This window comes from Protopterus annectens, chromosome 2.part0 (assembly GCF_019279795.1).
Source record: "Protopterus annectens isolate FY-2018-M chromosome 2.part0, PAN1.0, whole genome shotgun sequence".
In the NCBI taxonomy this organism is placed as follows: Eukaryota; Metazoa; Chordata; order Ceratodontiformes; family Protopteridae; genus Protopterus; species Protopterus annectens.
The window spans coordinates 585803980-585827102 of record NC_056728.1 but is presented as its reverse complement, the minus strand read 5'-3'; the positions used below and the strand labels follow the sequence as shown (position 1 = coordinate 585827102).

Below are 23123 nucleotides of genomic sequence, written 5' to 3'. Positions count from 1 at the left end.
CCTTGTCCAGTGTCTCTGAGACTGGAGAAGACATATGTTGAGGGATTTTTGTTTCTTTTTGACAGGAATTCCTGAAGAAACAGACCCAGAATTGCTAGTAATCCACTCCGCAGGGATGGGTACATCTTTCTGCCTAAGTGGAGAGGCATTCCCTGTACCTTCTTCTATGACACTAGCTTTCCCCTGCCTGACAAGGATACACTAACTACCACAGAGGATGTGTCAAATCCCCAGTCCTCATTGTCTATAGGACTACATCATCAAGACCCAAGGAAAAGGATGAGTGGTTTGAGGAACCTGCTTTGCCATGACACGGTCACCCACTTGTAGCTGAAGTAAAATATCAGCCTGCTGTGGTGGCAAAGGCTGCTTTAACAAACTTTTTATGTCTAGAAGAAGGTACAACTAAGGAATGTATAGGTAATTTCATGGTTAAGTCAAAAGTGCCTGATTCCTGCAGATGCTTAGCAACAATAGTCAGTAAAACAGGTAAGTTGTTAAAAATAACTTTTTTCCTGGAAATAAAAAAAAACAGAAAAAACACTTTAAAAACGTACCCAATGTCCCAAAAGTAAACACCATATTCTCTATAGTAAAGGTAGTTTTGAATAAGTTTTATCAACTTTTTTACATCAAAAGTAAAAAAGTGACATTCCTGTTTAAAAGTGAATAAAAGACTCACAACAATAAATAAGAAAATATTTTTTCCTAGCTACGATAGAAATATTTTGTATAAAAATTTAGATTTGTGTCACAAAATGTAAAGTAATTTTTTTCCCAAAGGGAACTTATCTGCCAGCAGTAGAACAGCATTAGCTTACTGTAGATCATTCAAAGCCAGAGAATCAATGGTTAGCTAGCTGACTAACACTTTGGGCATGTGGAAAGTGCCCTGAAGCTTCGGAAGCAGGCTGGCCTTTGTGTCATTGGCTGGAGGTATCCCATATAGCTTAGGCTATTGGCACGGTGATCAAATGGAGAACATCTGCTAACACATAAGCACTACAAATGAAATGTGCATCATTGAAAGCAAGGTATTGCAGGTAATCTGTAAGTATGTACATAAATAATATAGGTGCCTGGAAGAGTTTTCAGTAGCAAGTGATAAGATACCAAGTTACAACAGACTAAAAATTCTATTGTACATCTAGATATTTTCTCAAAGACATTCTGAAGACCTTCTTTTCCTTATTAGGATGATTGTTTCATTGTTTGCTAAGACGTGCTGGATAGGGTTAATTTCTATATTATTCCTTATTTTGGGGATCCATACTGCTTTCTAACATTGGTTTTAAATACTCTGCTTGTCTGTTTGTACTGTGCCACACTAAAGTGTTAGTGAAAGCAGAGAACCTGGGAATGTACAGGTGTTTATCAGGAAATATCACATGACTCCGGGGCTATTGCTGGTTAACCTTCAAACATAAGGAGGCTAGTTAGCCCACTGAAATTCAGAGCTATGGAGACTGTATGTGATTTTAAAGAGACACAGAATTCAGAAATGAAGAGATCTCGGGCTCAGAAGAATAATTCAGTACAAACTTTCTCTACCATTTGCCACAGGTACCACGTGTTGACAGTCAAGTTTACTTAAATATTTTTCAGAGTCGATGAAGTTTCCATTTTCAGTTTTTTTAGTCAGTCCCTTAGTCACTTAGACTGTGAGATAACATTCTTGGTTATAATCTAATCAGACTCTATGACCATCCTTGCACCTGTAAAACCATACTTAGCTCAGTAGTGTTTCCTTTTCTTATCATATTTGTTATTTCTTCGACAATTGCCCAAATTAATAAGAGGCACAAAAAACAAGCTTACTAAACTGAATAGAAACATTCATCATGCTATTCTGATGGTATTTTACTCCTTTAATATGTCTGTTGCATGCAGTGAATGACTACCTAAAGAAACACAACATACTCACTTGTAATTTAACACAAATACATTTCTTACCAGGGTATACTGTCTGCTTTCTTGCAGGGCAAAAAATACACCAAAATTGATATAGAAACGTACTTTCATACAACAATCTTACTGCCTCAGCATAATTGTCAATGACTGGAATATATAAATGTATTACTGAGCCTTTCAACCCTCATTGCTCAGATATGTTGAGTTCTGATGTTCAACACTAATATGCTTCACAGTCATGCATGAGGTGCATGGAGCTAAAATGCATTATCAGCCAATCCAAATTACTCACCCAAGTGGTTTATGCAACCTATTGGCCGATGCAGTCACTGAACCCAGAAAGGAAGATACACAAACTTATTTAAGACACACACTCACACATACACAGTGTCTCTCACTTATGTACACACACAAACACACACACATGCGCACGCACACACACATGCATACATGCAGACAGACCCTGCACTGCATTATTTACCCAGCGGCTATATGATCTCAGGCAAATGAGTAGAGCAGAGACACTGTGGTATGCTTAACACTACTGTGCTCACTTACCTGCTCATATAGACTCATATGCTAAAACAGGTATGCACAGCTAATGGCTACTAACACACACATATATTCTGCATTGCTGTGCTACAGTCTTGCATAGTACAGCTGTCTATGAATTATAATTTTCTGCAGATTATGTGCAGAGTAGTGCATCAATGTGTTCGTGAGCATAATTTGCATAGACCGTACTGACAGACTGCTGCATTTGCATGCAGCTTGGAAATTCTATCACTGCTGAGATGTGAGTCACTGTACTGTGAGACAGTCCATTCACTGAACTGCTTTCCTCTAGCTCCTCCAAGCCACTGTCTGTGGCCTTGTATAATGTACAAATGTTTATGAATACTACCTAATAACTTTTATGTAGCATCATGGGTGCTGTATCTATTTTAGAAGCACAGACAGGGTTGTATAGCCCTGTTTGTATTACTTGTTATTAATTAATCTTGCATGCACAGCTAGATCCTTGTCTTCCTGCTTTTTTTTTGGTAGTAACAGAGTCTCTGCTACTTTCTAGTCATGTACCCCCATTCTTAATGCTGATTACCATCCTTTGTCACTCCAATAACTGATGCATCAGACTGAGGTGCGTTGTATAAGAGATGGCTTTCCTGCAGGTTCATCTTTTGTTGTTTTTTTAAACACCTTATAAAACAAATCAAACTGTATTAACAAGTTCATGTTTACAAACATTATACTTCACATATATTGCTATATATCATATGATCTAAGCAACATTACATAAATTATTCAATTCCTGCCCCCTTTTTTAAACAAGAAACATCTTTGTTAAACCATCACTTACAACATAGCCAATCATACATTTATTTCTTCCCTGTCACACCTCCAACATTTGCTGTCTACCCATGGAAAAATACTCTGGAGTCTACTTGGGGTATAGAAATATCTATGTAAACATTTCCAAGCAAAAATCCTAAATCTTCAGGATTTTGTTGCATATTTGAGAGACATGCATATGTCCTCCCATTGTTTCTTTGTGAATTGCTTATCCAGTCTCTCTCTTCCCAGTCCTTTCTAATCTCCTCTGTTTATTGTAAAATATTTTATATGCTCTACTAATTATTCCTTTTTAATGACAGCTTCTTTTCTAAATTCTACTAAAAACTCTACCAGTGCTGGTCTTTCATTTAGGACCCCCCTATTTCTTTCTCTTTGTTTATACTCGGATATCAATCCTTGATAGCGAAGGTAATCTCTAACCTGCAGTCCAATTAAATTCTTGGCATCTTCCCAATCTATCATCTTTTTCTCTCTAATTATTTGCTCCTAATACATTGGCTCCTTTGCCAGTTTTCTCCAATAAATTCCAGCCTCCTCTTGTCTATTGTCTATATCCCTAATTGCAGTCACCCGTATTGTCAGAATCTCCTTTCTCCACTCCCATGTTGGTTTAATTCTTAGAATACTTTCTGCTACGTTATGGATATGATATTCTCAATGATTATTGTTATTGTCCTTAATCCCAGTCTCCCCTTGTTTCTTGAGCCCCCCCCCGTTTCATCATCATCCCTTTCCACTGTGAATTATAGTTTTCTGCTTGTGCTATGTATAGGAGCCTTAACTGTGTTGCTCTGAAATACCCCTTCAGATTGGGTAATCCCAATCCGCCCTGTTCTAGTGGAAGAAATCCTGCAGGTTCATCTTAGTGTCACACTAGCTTTCCTTTTCTCCTTTTATGTTTTGCACTTTTTCTGGGCTCCCTGTTACCACAACAATCATGTATATAATTTATCTATCCCACTTTATCTTCTTGTCCTTCATACAGTATGTAAGTATGTATGTATTAGTCATTTATTTTAAGTTTGTTAACCAAGGACATGAACTGATCCAAAAGCAGCTGTTAGTCATGACCCAGGCCCAGAGGCCACAAACAGAAAGTCACACGATTATCCAAAATTTGTATAAAAATATAGGTATGCAACTGAGCTAGAAGAAAATAATACTACAGGCTGCAGAAGTATAAATACTCCACAAAATTAAAACATATTCTACACACAGAACACATAGTACAAAAAGCTAACAGTGTTATAAATAATACATAGGAGAAGGAATACAGATCATGGTGAATGAGTTATCTGGCCTAAAATGCCAAATGTCATGACATTCCCATGCTTTTCCAATACTCAGGCAGGCCAAATTCAGGATTTCCTGGAATTTCCATCAAAAATAGTAAAACAGTGTCCCTTAGATACATACTAAGTTTCCTGCAGTTGAACTCTTGTAAACTGGATCTCATTTAATAGAAGATGAGGTTTCAAGTATAAATAAATAATACAATGAACCCTTCCGCAACATAAATATTCAGCAGATCACTTGTGTGGCTTCAATTCAACTTTCAAAAATGGGCACTGTAAACAATTTAAACATCACATTCTAAGCACTCCGCACATTAGTCAAATGCAAATAATTTTGTTTTGTAAAACTGGTATCTAAGAACAAAACAGATGCTTCATTATGTAAAACTGTAAAACTATACACCAAGGCAAACAGTTTAAAGGCCGCTGCTTACTTGTGTTCATTTCTTGAATCGTGTCGGTGGTACTGGAGAAAAGAGCTGCTGTAAAATTATTGAGCATAATTAGAAAGCAGGACACTGATATTAAAGTGCAGAAGTCAAACTGTATGTAAAGATCAAAGTAAAGTACACAGTATTAAAGGTCACCAGGGTGCTATGTTAAAGAAGCTACTCTGAAAATAATTATAGAGAAAAACAAAACAACAAAAAAAAAAAAAAATATATATATATATATATATATATATATATATATATCAGTTATTCCACTCCATTTCTATTGTTGCAAAAAGGAAAAATCCTGTTAATGCAAATATATTCTTAACCACCAGTTTTGTTTGGCTTTTGGAAAATACGAGCATCTGAACTGAAACAGGACTGTAAAAGTGGCCAAAAGATGGGAGTATGAGAAGCATGTTTAATATACAACATCGTTATGTTGATTCTGAAGTTTGATACTTGCATCTGCAGAATTTTTCTTCATTTAGCAATGTCAGCAGACTAAAGCTCAAAAATCACCAGTAACACCGACTAACTGCAGCAGCAGATTCTGATTACATCATTAAAATAATAAGTACTATTCAGAAACGTGGTACACAACCAGATGACGTACAGTGAAATATCGCGGATACAGAAAAGAGCACAGAGACAGGTTATTTACACAGTGTGTACTGCTCAGCACAGACCATGCATGCAGATGAGTGAAGGCAGTACCAATCTAGGGCAGATCAGAGTATACTTAACATCAACATCTTTCAAAGGCACATGAATGGATTACCTGACGGCATAAAGTTAGATACCCAGAGAGCATTTACTCCAAACGTGTGATATGAATGTTGCTTACACAGCAGTGTGACTGACAAATGAATATACAGAGTAGTAGAAAGTAAGATGGGAAATGATTCAGATCAGGATGCAGCACAACTGACCTGATGCTTGTCATGAGAGTGATACTTGAGAAGAAGCTAGAAATGAAAGAGTCCAACTGGACATTCCCAGATTTGAGGAAGCATATGACATTGTCCCAAGAAAGCTGATTTGGACAGTCCTGGCATGGTTTGAAGTTCCAGAAACATTGGTAGAATTAGTGCAAGCTATGTACGAGGATGCAATGATTCAAGAACAAACATTGTTTGATCTTACAGAGGGGTTCCCATTAGGAGTGGGTGTGTATCAGGGTTCAGCTCTGAGCCCACTGCTATTCATACTGGTGATGGGCTTCAATAGCAAACAGGTTGGAGGGGACAGATCAACAAAGTTGTTGTTTGCAGACAATGTGGCATTACAGGCAAACTCTGAGCAAGAACTTCAGTAAAGGTAAGGAAATGGAATGCAAAACTGAAGGTACATTGGATTAAACTGAGTATGGATAATACACTTGTAATGGCAGCAAACAGGGGAAATTAGAAGAAGCTGAAAATTGAGACGGAAGGGAAAATAGTGGACAGGTTAACAGCTTCAAGTATTTGAGAGAGGTTATTGAGGAGAAGGTAAGTCTGAATGAAGAGGTCTAAGCTGGAATCAATGGGGCTGCAGCCAACTGGCACAGAGTGCAGGGTTAGTTTATGACAGAAGAATGCCAAAGAAGCAGAAAAGTAAGGTATGCAAAACAGTGGTGCAACCAGTAGTAATGCATGGTGCAGAAACCTGAGCAGTAAAGACAGAGCAGTTTAGGAAACTAGAAGTGATGAAGATGAAGTAAGCCCCTGAAATGGGTGGTATGATGCAGACTGTAGGACTGATGAAGAAATGAGGACATAAGTGTAGAAGCCACAGTAGCTCCAATTGCAGAAAAGGTCAAAGAGAACAAATTATGATGGTTCAGGCACATGTGCAGGAAAGGACAAGACAATTTGGTGAAGAAGATTTGGAACAGGCAGGAAGAAAGTAAGAGGAAATGAGGGCATCCAGCAAAGAGGTGTATGGATTGTGTGAGAGAAGACCTGTGACACTTAGGCATGAGTGCAGGAAAAGGTAGGAGAGTGACACTGAATAGAGAGAAATGATGACAAGTTACACAACAGCTGACCCCATGTAAAAAATGGGAAGAAGGGGGTCATGATGATGATGATGATGTAAAAAAAGGAAAGCAGGTTAGGAAATTACAGATTACAGGAGTTGTGAACATATTCTCATGTGTGTTAGTAGAGTTATTGTTAAAGAAAATAGGCAAGAAAGATGGAAAGGGGTAACAGCAGTAAGAAAGTACAATCATTAACATCACCTAACAGATTCTGACTGCCAAAAACATCCTAGCAAATATCCATTGTATTGTCTTATTTATTAATGTTATTATATATCACTTTCAGATCCATGTCATCTAGGTCATTAAAGCTAACCATACCTCTCAACTGTCTAGATTTTCACAGAATGTCCAGATTTTACTCTCATATTTTGGTCTGTTCCTCATGCAATTTGAAGTCATTAAATAATGACACAGAAACCTCATATCCTTCTGAGAATGCATAGTAACACAAATCCTGTAGCAACTTTCTCAGTTTATAAGAGCAATATTTAAAATCTGTCTCTATTTTTGTGCCTTTGTCTCTCCATTATTTTTGGCTTTGTCCAGATTTCTTGCACTAAGAAGTTGAGAGGTATGAAGCTAAGTTGTTTATCCTGGTCTAGTGCTTAAACTTTGACAGATGTTACTTTCTCTTTGCATCTCTAAAGGTACATTAAGTGCCATACTCTGCTTGTATATCTGCCATTCACATTCAACAGCATGCATAATCTGTGTAGTACTATGTCACTATTTAAGATGAAATACAAGGTGAATACTATTGTATTGAAATCTTTTGTACATTTCACATTGTGTGGTTAGTAGCTAGGGTCTGAGTACTTTCTTTATAGCAGCATTGCAGCGGTGTAACCCACTTACTCACTGTGCAACAAGACTTATAGAATGTGCAAGATTTTTTTGAATGCCACTCTTATGGAATGTGCCTTTCTCTAGAAAGCAAAAGGCAACAAAACAAACAAATAAACAAATAAAAATAGTGTTTCATTACTGAATTTTGGCCCTGGTACTGGATTGCCATGTACACTTCTTTTCCTACTGATAGGCTGCCTTTGTTGATTTTTTGCCGGAAGTAGAACTGACCTCAGCCATGTGAACATGAGGCATCTATACTGGAAATGCAAAAAGACTTTCTGATTTCACCCAGCCGATGAAAATAATGTTGGACTCTCATGGAAGGAGCACTTACTACCAATTCATATATCATCTTTTGGCTACAAAACAGACATAGTTCCTAAACATAAAAGTTGTGGAGTTTTACCCATAGTTTACTCTACTGAAGGATCAACTAGGAAACTTTGCAAATCAGGTCCATAGAGGCAATAAACGTGTCACTGCAATTCCAATCAACATTGAGGAGCAATATCAATAGTGCTTAATATTTTATATTTGTATGGCAACTGTGAAAGCAGCTACAGTCCAGCTTAAAAGGGCATCATGAGTGCTCAGTCTATTTCCAAAGCTTAATGCTGGCCTCAGAACATCTTTTGTCAAGGATTTCAATTACCAGCATGAAGATGCTACCACAAGACATCCTTGGATCACAAATAAAATTCTCCTATATCACGTCAAGCATTTAGCTAGGCAATTACATTGGAATTGTTATACACTAGAAAGTAATCCACTTTATACCACTTTTCATAATCCTCCATTACAGCTGAATTAAGTTTCACCTCATATACCCAACTATTTAAATGAGTATTTTCTCAGCTGGTCATAAAGTCTGGAGGTTACTTCTACACACAGAGACTATCTTGATCAGCAAGAACTATCAACTAACCCAGATAACTGTCCTTGCTACTTTTGCCTTACATGTGGTAGGAATAAAGTACAAAGTCCCCATTGTTTCAGTGATTCGTACAAATCTTTTCTGCCAAGCTTCTGAAACTAAACACTTCACTAGAAAATGACACCATAATACATCAAAACTAGACTTTGATTCCAGGTTAAAGAATGTTAGGCGGTTTTGGCAGCATTGTTTATTGATCCTTATTCATATTTCTCAATAAGTAGCATATTTTGGTCTTAGTTTGCAAGGCAGTCATCTCAGGTTAGTTTCCATGGCTAGTTTAACTCCTTTGTTTATTTTTTTATAGTACTCTGTGTGCATTACTTATGTTAGTCTGAATTAATGTTGTAAGGGTTTAATTTCATCATTTTTAAAACTGACATAACACAGAGGGATAAAGTTCTGACTATGGACCAGGTGACCCAGGTTCAATTACCATCTTGGGCATCCGAGGTTCTGGCACTTCTGCACACCTTGCAAGTAATTTCCTGGCAGAGGCTGCGGATGCTTGGGGGAGATGTTGTCCTTAAGGGGGTCACTGTCTGAGTTGCCGCAGAGACAGGATGATACATCAGCATGTCCACATTGCATATCTACCCCAGGCATGCTACTGGTGCATTAAGTGGGAAGAGAAGCTAGGGCACATAGAAAAACCCTCTCTAGCAGCAGTATGATACTTCACCAAAGCCCTTGATCTCCTCCCTGGCCCTGGATGTGGGTCAGGTAGAAACCAAGTGACAGTAAGGCAGATCTGGTAAATCTGTTGAACAAGAAGAGCTTGTGTAAGTGATAATTAGCTGGAACAGGGTGCTAGGGGCCCCTTATGTACATTATAGAATATTGACACTCCCCAGTAGTCCTCCATGACTTTTGGATTTACTGTATGTAAAGACCCTGTGTTTCTAAGGTATAGCCAAATAGTCCACTTATGCTGTGCTGACAAGGTCATAAAAATGTCAAAACATTCATGCCCATAGCTAGTGGGGTTTGGCTTTATTGGCTTGAATATATCCACAAAGACTTAAAAAGAAAAAGTAAAAAGTCATGGACATTCAGAAGCCATATAGCAGAAGCACTTGATGTCATTAAGGGTTCATTTGCATATATCCCATGGGCCTCTGTTGCAGGGGGTTTAAGGTATCACACAGTGAAAACTCTAGCTTGGCTGTTTTTTTTGTAGTTTTTACTAACTGTTTTGTTTCTGTGACCTTTTTACTATTTGGTTTGGATGTTATTCTGGCTATTTTGCAGACATGGTAATGGTTATTAACATCAGCTGGGTGTTAACACCCATTGTCTCTAAAGTATAGCCAAACAGTCGACTTATGCTATGCTGATGAGGTCATAAGATAGCCAAGAGATGCATGCCCACAGCTAGTGGGGTCTAGGTTTATTGGTTTGAATGTATCAACAAAGACTTAAAAAGAAAAAAAGTAAAGAGTCATGGACATTCAGAATCCATATATCTGAAACACTTCATGTCCTTAAGGGGTCATTTGCATATATCCCATGGGCTTCTGTTACAGAAGGCTAAAGGTATCACACAGTGAAAACTCTAGCTTGATTAGGTTTTTCTTGTAGTTTTTACTGCATGTGTATGCAAACATGCACACAGACACAAACATATGTGTGTGTGTGTGTGTGTGTGTGTGTGTATATATATATATATATATATATATATACACACATGCACACACACACACACACATATATATATATATATATATATATATATATATATATATATATATATATATATATATATATATATATATGTCTGTGTGCGCATGTGAGGACTACAGGAGTCAACAACTAAAGAAAAAAAGAAAAAATAAGCCTTAGTTCTCACAGTTGGCCATCCCCACATTAACTAGTATTCCATTCATGTGTGGTCAATTATTCAGCTAGAGATCGGACAGCCAAAGCATCTTTTACAAGATGCAGCTTGCTTACTAAATTTTCCTCCCAAATTCTCCACCAGTTTGACAAAGGTAGACCAGTATTGACAATGAAAACAGACATAGATGTCAGTTCTTATGGTTAATATTAGGTTACTCTACAAAAACAACAGATAGCATTGCTTTACGGCTCCAGTACGTGCCACAGTGTAGCTCAAAACACCAAAACAGTGCTTACAGGGAATTAGCAAGTTGCATAGAATAAAAGTCCAATAATCTTTCCAGCTCAAAGTCAATAGCATATAAGGAAAATGTGAAGGCAGTTCTTTCCAGTCTCTATAAGTTAATGGCAATAACAGGTGTCTTTTTTTAGGTCACTATGCTCCTTCTTTAGTGTCTCCAAGATTAAACAAAAAAAACCTGCCTTTCTTCCTGATGCCAGAATATTCTACAGTTGCTGTTCTCCACCCAGGTGTCTTAGTTGTGATTCCTCTAGTCTCCTTCACAGTTGTCTGATATCTGACTCCTTTAATACAGTTTAGGCTGGTCCTAATTTGTTCCTAGGAGATCTGTTACCCTCTGAGCTAGAGAATACTGTTTCCCTTCAGTAACATGTCACCTAGGAATCACCATCAATACTTTTATTTACAGCAGTTAGTATGTCAGGATGCCATCCAGGCACAGCCTCCACATCATGCAGATTAAAATTGAAATAACAAAGCTCATTGGTCATTGATTCTTCATCTCCTTTTTCGTATAATAAACAGAATAACGCTCAGTGTCGCGACATATAACAACGCTTATTGCCAAGAGTCACCCACTTAGCTAACACTGCTTATTCTTCAAGGCCACATACCTCCTGCCTCCCCATCCTAAGCATATGACTGCCAATGATATTTAAAATCATGTGGTACAACCCACCTGGACAAGGCATAACACAGTAGATCATGCAAATGCGGCTTATTCAGCTAATTTAAATAGTATGTAAGTACTGCCAGGTGAACAGTGTATATTTACAAAGCATAAAATACAAGCATGCATGCATGCATATACTGGGGAGGGACAGGAAACTAGATGCAGAAGGAGGCATCAGGTAACACTGTTTTGACCACTTGCCTTTGCAACAGAATGCAAATAAAACAAGGGCACCAGATCCTACTACAGAGTAAAGCTGGAATGGAGTCTGGACTTGAACATCAAGTCATCCATCACTTTTGTGTGGTGTGGAGCCCAGTTCAGAGATCCATGCCCTCATGATTGCTACATCCAGCCTAGTATCCTGTTGGGTCTAGGACTATTGAACGAAATGTCAACAGCCGAAACCCAACATCATCTAACATACTTTAACGAAAGCACTTTTATTGAAAAAGCACTTTCGTTAAAGAGTGTCAAAAAAAAGGAAAAAACAACAAAAAAGTGTTTATGCAGGAGGGCTATGCCCCCCTGCACCCCCCCATGTGTGGGGCTGTGCCCCCCACACACCCCCATTTTAATATTCTCACTCCGAGACCGCACTACACTGGGGAAAAGGAAATTTTCCCTTATCCACACCGTAGTACGGCCTCTGCACAAGGCATACTTATGCGAAAGTGCTGCTTCGGTGAAAAGCACTTTTGCATAAGTATGCTCAGCCGTTTGGGTTTCAGTGAAAAGTTCCTTCGGGGATCAGTACAGATCCTATCCTGTTACCCTGATACAATTTTGACTTGCATTCTACTAGAGTAGAACTTACAAGGCAGTGCAAGTTGGAATAGGACCATTATACAGGTTTGCATTGTGTAATAATGACTTATTTTTATGTCAGATATCAGATGTATAACTACTGAACAGAAAAGGAAAGCACTGACCATGGTCTAGGGACTGAACCCAGCACTCCCTCATATTCTGTGCTGCTGTCATTGACATTAGACCATCAAGGAGATTCTGACCAGTTATTTAACTGGTTCCACCAAGAGCAGTTTCTCCATTCAACTAGAAAATTACCATAATGGTGTTTTTTTACATAAAAATTTCCAATGCAGTACAAACCATTATCATTTATTTATTTTACATTTGTTAACCGGGATGGTCCAGCTGGATACATGTCCATTTTCAGCGGAGTCCCGGGGAGAAAAGCTCCAAAGCTACAAATTCAGATTAAGAAATAGATATTACAAATAGATGATCAACTAATAGAGGTTACATAGAAGAAGATTGTAGACATAGTACATAGAGATAGAAAGTTATAGGTGTAACAAAATAGACAATCCACTAAATTGTGGTTACAGTACAAGTTAATTATAGACATTGTACATGCATTCTTCTGTGAGGCCAGAGGCATACTTTTCAATTGAAAATGGTAGTTGAAGATAACAATACTTAGAGTTGCAATCATAAAGGATCTCATTGTTTAAATGAGGGGGAATGGATGAGCAGAGTGTTTTGGAGGGAAGTGTGGGGTCTTAGTCAGGGTTGGTAAAGGGGCATATCCAGTGTGAGTTGAGGTGACTTTTAAGTTTATGTTTAAATATGGTTGGAGAAGACTCTATGGTAATGTCAGTAGGTAGTGAGTTCCAGTTTTTACCGACAGAGTTGGTGAAGAGGGAGTCGCCTGCAGCATGGTTGGATTTGATTGTAAGTACTAGGAGTTTGGTGGATGAGCGTAGTGGGCGATTATTACTGTAGGGGCAGATTATGTTTCTTAGGGCTGGGGTAGTGTCAGGTTGGTGGAGGATTTTATGGGCAACTTTGAGCTGGTTGAGCTGTAAGAGGTGGGGTAGTTCCAATCAGCCCAAGAGTTTCAGGTTCTGGCAGTGGTGGGTAAGGTAGGGTGAGCTAGTAGCAAATCTGGCGATTTGGTTGTAGCATGAAGACAGTTTTTTAAGATTGGTTTTATTCAGGTGGGAGAATAGAGGGGAGGCATAGAGAAGGGTAGATAGGAGGTGGGAGTGGGAAATTGTTATTCTAGCTTGCGGGGTGAGGAATGATTTGATCCTGAAGAGACTACCGACTTTTTTATTGGTAGTTTTTATAGTTTGATTGATGTGTGCATCAAATCTGAGGTTGCAGTCGATCATGACTCCCAATAGTTTAGTTTGGGTAACTGGGGAGATGATGGCACCATTATTAGCTGTTATATTGAAGAGAGGTGAGGTGGTCCTGTATGTTGGGGTAAAGAGAAGTAACTTAGTTTTATTGGGATTTAGTATTAGGCATTGGTTTAGTAGCCAATTTTCAACCTTGTTGAAGGTGCTTTGGGTTATTTCAGTAAGTTCTGCTGGGGTGGAGGCAGTGCAGATCAAGGTCGAGTCATCTGCATATTGGATGCAGGTAGCCTCTGGTATGACTGTGCTAAGTTCATTTATAAAGATGGAGAACAGAAGGGGACCTAGTATTGAGCCCTGGGGTACTCCTAGTCTGATGAAGAGGTGTGAGGAGAGTTTATCCTGCCACAGTACAGCCTGTTACTTGCACTGTAGGTAGGACTCAAACCATTGGAGGGCCTGTTTGTTTAAGTTGTTGGCCTCCAGGCTATTCATTAGCATTTTGTGGTCCACCATGTCAAAGGCCTTGGACAGGTCTAGGAAGAGAGCAGAGGACAGTAGGTTGTTGTTGCGATTTTGATTTATAGTGTCTGAGAAAAAGAGAAGGGCTGTTGTGGTGCTGTGATTGGGCCTAAAGCCATGTTGTGAGTTGGATAAAAGTTTGTTTTGTGTGAGATATTTCATGAGTTGAATATGCACACACTTCTCCATGATCTTAGCTAGTGGTGACAAGATGGCTATGGGCCTGTAGTTAGACAATTCAGTGGAACTGCCCCCTTTGTGAAGTGGTATGACATGTGAGATTTTCCATATGTCAGGGATTATGGCTTCTGATATGGACCGGTTAATAAGGATGGAGATGGGGTATGCAATTGCGTCTGCAGCTTTTTGTAAGTAGTCAGCTGGGCGGAGATTAGCAGCCAGGGTGGTTGGTCTTAGTTTCCTAAGTGGGGTTTTAATGAGTTGAGTGGGGACTGATTGGAGGCTGAAGGAAGTTGTAGCTTTGGAATTGGTTGTGCTAGGATTGGAACCAGTGGGTGAGAGTTGGTTAGCTAAAGTTTGGATGGTTTCGGTGAAGAAGGTGTTAAAGGAGTTGGCAATATCTTCTGGGGAATTTTGATTAGTGGCAGATGGATTTGGGGTGGTGGTTTGTCCTGGGTGGAGGAGTCTTTTTATTCCCATCCAGAATTTCTGAGGTTTAGATTTGTGCACCTGTTGTAGGCAGTGGTAGTATTCCTTTTTGTCTGAAGTTACAGATTTTTTGCATCATTTCTTAGTTGCCTAAATAATAGTTGGTCAGGTAGGGTTTTAGTAGTCTGGTAGGTGTCCCATGCTTTATTTCTTAATGCAAGTTTGGCCCTAGTTTCTTTAGTGAGCCAAGGTGCGGTATTGACCTTGGTTCTACTAGTGCGGCTGGGGGCATGAAGGTCGAGAATAGCCAGAAATCTGGAGTTGAAGTAACTGACTGCTTCATCTAGTGGAAGGCTTTTTAGGGCAGACCAGTTGCAAGCCTTTAGTTCATTGTTAAATTTTTGGGGGTTAAAGTTTTTATTGCTTCTTATAGTTCTATAGGTGGGTTGATGATGGTGATTAACCTTAAGCTTAAGTATATATGCGAGGCAGTGATCACTTAGATCATCTGGTGTGGTGCCTGACATATACTGATGTGGAGAGTTATTGATGAGTATCCAGTCTAGGGTACTAGCTTTGTCATGTGATTTGTTTGGTCTAGTGGGTGTGGTTATGGTTTGGGAAAATCCTTGGAGGTTTACATGGATTGTTGGGGATTGAGAGGAGCAGGCTTTCCAGTCAATGTTGAAGTCCCCGAGGATTATGGTTTCCTGTGGCTGGTTGTTGTTGAGCCAGGCTAGGAACTCCTCAAGGGTGTATGTGTTCTTCCCTGGGGGTATGTAGGCACAGACAATGTTTGTGCTTTTATGATTGTTAATATGTAGTTTTGTGGTAATGATCTCAGCATTGTTCAATAGAGGGGGTTGGGGGTTGGCTATGGTTACAGATAAGGTGGATTTATAGAGTATTGCTACCCCTCCACCCTTTTTTTGGGTACGATCAAGTCTATGCATGTTATACCCAGGCGACAGGACTTCATTGTCCTTAGTGGTAGGTTTTAGCCATGTTTCTGTGAAGCAGAGTATATCAGGTGAGTAAGCTACCAGGAGGGCATGTAGGTGCTGAATTTTGTTGTTTATGCTCCTGATATTCAGGTGGCAGGCCAGCAGGGAGTCTGGGGGTCTATGTGTGGGGTCAATATTGATTGGGGAGTTGGTGGAGAGAAAAGAGGTAACAGTAGTATTTGGACCTGGGTTTGGGTGGATGTCACCATCCATGGTAAGGTTGTTTTTTAGCCTAGTTATAAGTTTCTAGATCCTAAGTAGAGTACTATGATAGTACCTCGTCTTGGAGTAGATGTATCTAGGCCTGATAGGAACATAACTGGGTGAGGTAGGAGTCTGGGAGGGGAGGGGTTGTGGAATGTTGTGAGTAAGTAAGGGAGATGAGGTCTGGGATCTGGGATAGTAAAAGCCTAGGTATTCTGTGTTCTCATAGGATGAGAGTAGGTGTGGGAAGATTAGCAGGGATGGCAAAAAGGTTAGTAATAAAGGTGTGTAGATAGCCATAGCAGTTGGATTAAGATTTTGGTACTAGTATGTGAGTAGTAGGGGTGGGGGGACTAGTATTAGCAGATGGAGTAGGTTGGGATTGTAGCACAGGTTGTAAGTGATTGGTTAAAGAGGGTTTGGGAGTGGCCAGGGAGATATAAATTAAGGAATAGTAGGGGCGTATGGGATTAGGGGGTAGGTTGGGACGCGAAGCGATCCCGAGCGAAGCGAGGGCGAGCGGAGCGGGGCTACACCAGTTATCCAATTTGCCAGTGATTGGAGATTGCAAGGTGGGTGTTACATTACTACCACAAGGTCTGTTAGGCAAGTTTTAGGTTAAAAATTAGCTTAGTGTAGTTTAGCCCTTTTAGGCAGAATGTAATATTAAATTAGCCTTTATTAGTTGTTTTGCAGGAGGTTTTGCTGCAAGGTTTTATAAGGCTAAGGTTAGCTGTAATGCTGCAATTTACTATAGGGCTTATGATGGTAATTCTAGTGCCGGACCCAGCTACAGTGCGGTTAAAACAACAGTGAAGAGTAGGGCCATTACCCTATAACTTTTCAATGCAGGGTACGGTGTTCGCGGTCCGCGTGCTTCACTATTTTCTCTGTTAGGCTTTTACGTTGAGGGAGCTTGCTAGGTTGTGTTAGCAGGGGAGCGACCTGTGGGGTTAGATTAGTAAAAGTTACCAGCAGGCAATAGTGTTGTAAGTACTCAGAATCCCATACCTTTAAATAGTTGGCGTCCCCATTTGTAGATACATTCACAGTACATTAAACAGTTTGTAATATTAACAACATGTGCCTTCCAGCATGTACGCTTAAGAATCTGCTAGCACAGTCTACTACATTTAGTAGATAGTATTGTATTAACAAGTTAACAGGAAAGTAAAACACTGGACTCTCAGAATTAGAATTATTCCCCAAAATCTGGTGTATCAGAAATATACCTTTTTGTCCCTTCAATATAAATGTAATGAATCACAATGAATGCCACTATCGCTCATTTTCTTGTCCAGTTCTACCTTTCTTTATCCTGATGATTGTAGTAATTTGGCTCTTTTTCTCTGTCTCTCTCTCTCTCTCTGTCTCTCTAAATCTCCAGTTAATCTACTTCATAAGTGAAGCAAGTCTTAACTTTAGATTTCATCTTATTATCATATTGGCTAATACTGAATCATATTTCACTTTTATTTCTGCACGTTTTCAGATCTCTCAGCCATAGCAAAATTCACAGCTGTTAGTTATGAATCTGATTTTTACTTTTTGTGGCTGTAGATTCCAATTCAAGGTTGGTATGATGGTCAAGGTTGGCATAATGGTTAAGGAGTTTACTTTATAGACACTAGGTTCAGAGTTTGATTCTCACATGAATTAATTGGCTAGGCATAAAATGGCCACAAATGCAATTGGCCTAGTATTAACCAATGAAACTGCTTCTTTTTCACTACATAAAGAGAATAGAGCTTGAGCCCTACATTTCAATTAAATATTAGCAGATCAAGTATTCCCAGTGGTTCTGTAATCAGTTCCTGGTAAAGGGCAGATATATGCTATAACCTCAGTGCATAGCCAAATGTTACTTAACAAGCCCATGGACACCAAGGCACTGTGGGAAGAATCCTGTACTGCAAGCATTTTGTAACGTCTGAAGAGAGTTTCATTTGTGTGAACTGTTTTGTGGTTTTGTTAGCATCACTCACAAGAAAGACTTTCTTTTGTTAATTATGTTGTGATAATCAGCATCAACCTTTTTTTCCCCATTTTGTACATGGGGTTGATGCATCACATTAACAGTGACAATCAGCTAGAGCCAATGTTCACACTGCTGAGTAGCTATATTTAACTTAAATAAAGAATTGTTTCATGTTAATATATCATGCTGATTTTTCTTGTTATAAATAAATCTAATTGGTGTTAAAATAGAACTTGAATATAAATGGACATTTAACACTACTGTAATACCAGTACAAAGTAAGTAATCTGTCTGTGTGATCTCCACTACAGCAATACCAGTACAAAGTAAGTAATCTGTATGTGTGATCTTCACTACTGCAATACCAGTACAAAGTAAGTAATCTGTATGTGTGATCTTCACTACTGCAATACCAGTACAAAGTAAGTAATCTGTCTGTATGATCTCCACTACTGTAATACCAGTACAAAGTAAGTAATCTGTCTGTGTGATCTCCACTACTGCAATACCAGTACAAAGTAAGCAATCTGTCTGTGTAATCTCCACTACTGCAATACCAGTACAAAGTAAGTAATCTGTCTGTGTGATCTCCACTACTGCAATACGAGTACAAAGTAAGTAATCTGTCTGTGTGATCTCCACTACTGGAATATCAGTGCAAAGTAAGTAATCTGTCTGTGTAATCTCCACTACTGCAATAGCAGTACAAAGTAAATAATCTGTCTGTGTGATCTCCACTACTGCAATACCAGTACAAAGTAAGTAATCTGTCTGTGTGATCTCCACTACTGCAATACCAGTACAACGTAAGTAATCTGTCTGTGTGATCTCCACTACTGGAATATCAGTGCAAAGTAAGTAATCTGTCTGTGTGATCTCCACTACTGGAATATCAGTGCAAAGTAAGTAATCTGTCTGTGTAATCTCCACTACTGCAATAGCAGTACAAAGTAAATAATCTGTCTGTGTGATCTCCACTACTGCAATACCAGTACAAAGTAAGTAATCTGTCTGTGTGATCTCCACTACTGCAATACCAGTACAACGTAAGTAATCTGTCTGTGTGATTTCCACTACTGCAATACCAGTACAACGTAAGTAATCTGTCTGTGGGATCTGGCATTTTTAATACGTACACAGTATAGGTGTTATATCAATGGGCATATTCTTGACATTACAGTGAAATAATGTAAGACTTCTGCAAAAATGAATACTGACTCATAGGACTGGTATCTGATATGCATAATGTTTAACAATTGCAGTAACAGGACAAAACAAACATTTTAAGGTCGCTGCTTACTTGTGTTGATTCCTTGAACCGTTGCGGTGGTGGTGGAAAAAAGAGCAGCTGTAAAATCATTAAGCATAATTAGGTAGCAGAAAACTGATTATTAAAGCATACAAACAGTGCTGTATGCAAAGATGAGATTAAAGTTCAAAGCACATAGTACTGAAGGATAGCAGGATATTATAGATCCTGAAATTTTCACAAAGTATTCTTTATTTTTAAAATTTACTTTCAGAGGTTTATAATATTGGGAAATGCCTTCAGTCTTGACAAACAGACAAGCAATCAAACAAACAAACAAACAAACAAACAAACAAATCGCAAGTAAATGACATAAACTCGGGCAGTAACATAACTTTTACAAGAAGTGAATAATGGTTCATAGGACTGGTATCTAGTGTCTGCACTGTTTAACAGTTACTTTAAAATGACCAAATAAACAGTGTTAAAAGGCTGCTGCTTACGTGTGCTCATTCTTGGAACTTTGGTACTGGTGGTTTTGGTGATGGAGAAAAAAGCAGCTGTAAAACCATTAAGCATAAATTAGGTAGCAGGACACACACTGATATTAAAGCACAGAAGTCATGCTGTAGGCAAAGATTAGCACAAAGTTCAAAGCACAGAGTTTTGAATTATACCAGGGTGTTGTGCAATGTTAAACAACTGTCAATAGAACCATAGAGAAAAGCAAAAAAAAAAAAAAAAAAAAAAAAAAACATTATCAGTTATTGTACACCATTTTCATTGTTACACAAAGATAATTTTTATTGCAAAAGTATGTTTTTCTGAGGTTTTGTTTTGCATTCAGCAAATTAGGGATTCTGAACTGAAGCACAAGTGTAAAATAGGGCAAATACCTGGAAAAGGACATTTTAAAAATATAGAAGAATTTTAATGGTTGTTACTCTTATGCTGATGATGATGAGGGTGAAATACTTCCTACAGTTATGGGATTTTTCTCCTGTGAGAAATGACAGTAGAGAAATAACTCAAAAAAGTCATCAGTAACAAGCTCAGCTGTAAATTATTTATGCTTACATCATAGAAGCAGTAAGATTTTTATTTGCATGCAATAAGTGCTGCAGCATGAAATAATGACCCAAGTCACTGTGACCAACCTCTCAAGTGATATGATTCAGGCACATCACTGTGATGTTCCCCTGCAACTTGACTTTGTTTTTCCTAGAGTTACTGGATTTCTTCAGGGACACTGACTTGTGGTTCTTAGAAAATGAGATTCCATTTTTATTTGATGAAATCTGTGAAGTTAAACTGGAATTTCTAAATGTAATTTGCAGTCATTATATTGATATGAGTCTCAGTTTTTGTGATATATGTATATATTCATATTTAGCTATAGATATATATAGACATACATATATTAGAACACTCAGCAGAAGCAAACTTACAGTGTTATATGTAATAAATATTATACAGTGAGTTGGTGGATTTTAAGGGTCCTCTGTGGGATGCACTGTTGGGGATGCTGAGTAGGCAGATTGGTTTTGAAGAGGGGGGTGATATGTCTGAGCTATGATAAAGATTTGTAACTGCCTAGACATTGTAAGACCTTGCTGTGTCTAATTATGATGGCTCCCTAAAAACAATTAATAGAAAATGAAAATCAAAATCTAAACCAACTATACTAGAAGTAGTGAATATAGTAACAGGGATAAAATAATTGGAACTGAGGTTGTTAGAAGAGGGTAGGAGCAAACTCTATAGCAGTAAAATGGGAATTGTGGTAACAATACATACAGGGGAGGAATGAGGTTTAAAAGAAGGGATGACTTAAATGAGCTATGTCATGTTTGACATTTAAATCATTGGGTACATTATAAGTGATGTATAACGTTTGCAACTGGTGTGTTTCTGTATGGTTTGTGTTTAAAAAAAATGGTAGGAATTGAATAATTTATGTAATATTGCTTAGGTTATATGATATATAGCAATATATGTGAAGTATAATGTTTGTAAAAGTTAACTTGTTTATAGAGTTTGATTACTTTTGTATAAATGTAAATTTGCCTATGTCACAAGTGATAATTCTCTAAAGTTTTTAAAAAAAAAACAAATGCAGGTTATAGTTAATGAGTGATTCTCTTACAATGCCAATTTCCATGAAAATGCCATGTATTTCAAATGCTCTAAAAGTCTAAATTTGGAATGTTCAGGTATTTTTACTAGAAATAATGGAAAATCGATGTCCCTTGTTTTTTTCTTGTAGTCTTACCTATTTCAATTCATAGTCACTATTATATTACATAATCATTCTTTCCAGTGCTTTATCTGTAATTCTGCAGGGGTGTAGTGTCATACAATAAGAAAATGTAAGTTTTTTTTATCTTATGCTATAATTTTCAAAGTCCGTTATCACAAGTTTTAATGTCAAGAGGGTGAGAAATGGGACTACACCAGGTAATGTAAAAATAGCATAAAAATGTAGGAAAATGAATGGCTGATAACCTTGAAACTAATAAGTTTACCTTAGCATTAATGCTTAAAGAATCCATTTTAAAACTTCAACTACAATAAAGTCAGATGAGTACTGTACTTAATTGTCAAGGTTAACTCTTTTTGAGACGTGCAACATATATTGGAGAGCTGTTCAGAAACATACAGAATGCTGTAGCACAGAGCTAAATGGAAAGATGCTATAGACTGACATGTTCCATTGCTGGTTAGGTGTATAGTAAGACCAGTGTAGGATCTGCATTCTGTGAAAGGGGATGCATACTAAATTAAAGAGGCAATATTAATGGCAGTAGTCATTCTACTAAACAGTAAACTGGCTGTATTATGGGCAGTCATATGACCAACTGACAAAAATCAGTAAGGTGGCATGCTTGAGCTGTGTGTGTGTTTACATATGCAATGAAAAGTCTAATAGCTGCAAAACAGGCACACTAAGCAGGCCACTGACAACCAGCAATGCAAAGTACCAATGGAGTTCATCATATAAATGGAGAGGAAAGGCATAAAGGATCCAGTAGCAAGCAATAGAATATACACAAGGGTACTTTTAAGGGAAGACAGGTGGGGAGAAGGAAGAGCATTTTCTGACTGACAAGTGTCCATTTTATTGTTTTAAGAAGGGTATTTGGGGAAGGTAACAATGAACTTGTGTGGGAAGGAAAGAAGAAGCAAGGAAAGAGAAGAGGCAGACAAACATAAAATGCAGACAGATAACAGACTGAGGAGATACAGACACAAAAGATGGGGAGAGCAGTGAAGGGCTGCAGGCATATCACAGACAGCTAAGAATGAGGAAGTCAAAGTGACAAAAAATGAATATTGATATCTGCAGTGTTTAACAATTGCAGTAACAGGACAAGACAGATAGTTTTAAGGTCGCTGCTTACTTGTGTTCATTCTTTGAACCGTTGTGGTGATGGTGGAGAAAAGAGCAGCTGTAAAATCATTAAACATAATTAGGTATCAGGACATTGACATAAAAGCATAGTAGCAGTGCTGTATGCAAAGATGAGGCCAAAGTTCAAAGTACATAGTACTGAAGGATACCAGGATGTTGCTATAAACTGTCAAAATAACCACAGAGAAAAGCAAAGAAAACCTTTATCATTTATGCCACTCAATTTCAATTGAAAAGAGAAAATATTTTTTCTTGGTTTTATCAACGGACAAGCTCTGAACTGAAAGCTAACTGTGAAATGGGTTATGTTTCAGGAGCAGACGGTGTTCAAAATGCAGCCAAATCAGGTAACCATGAGGATGATAAGATTTCTTGCAGCAATGGAATTTGTCTTCAGTGAGCTGTGTCAGTAGAGC

At 38.2% G+C, this 23123-nt stretch overlaps 1 protein-coding gene across 14 annotated transcripts in view; it reads right to left on the bottom strand.

Moving 5' to 3' along the window:
• LOC122793158 (transmembrane protease serine 11D-like) overlaps positions 1-23123 on the bottom strand; it is a 971710-nt gene that overhangs the window by 193706 nt on the left and 754881 nt on the right. For 9 of the 14 annotated variants that reach the window (XM_044060959.1, XM_044060957.1, XM_044060955.1 and 6 more), the window contains 4 exons: positions 22697-22744; positions 19799-19855; positions 19347-19394; positions 4997-5044 (listed from right to left, as the gene is read on the bottom strand). In XM_044060959.1, the coding sequence (XP_043916894.1) occupies positions 4997-5044; positions 19347-19394; positions 19799-19855; positions 22697-22744 (201 nt within the window). The remainder of the gene's footprint in view (positions 1-4996; positions 5045-19346; positions 19395-19798; positions 19856-22696; positions 22745-23123) is intronic. The other 5 variants (XM_044060958.1, XM_044060964.1, XM_044060954.1 and 2 more) reach the window with 4 other exon arrangements.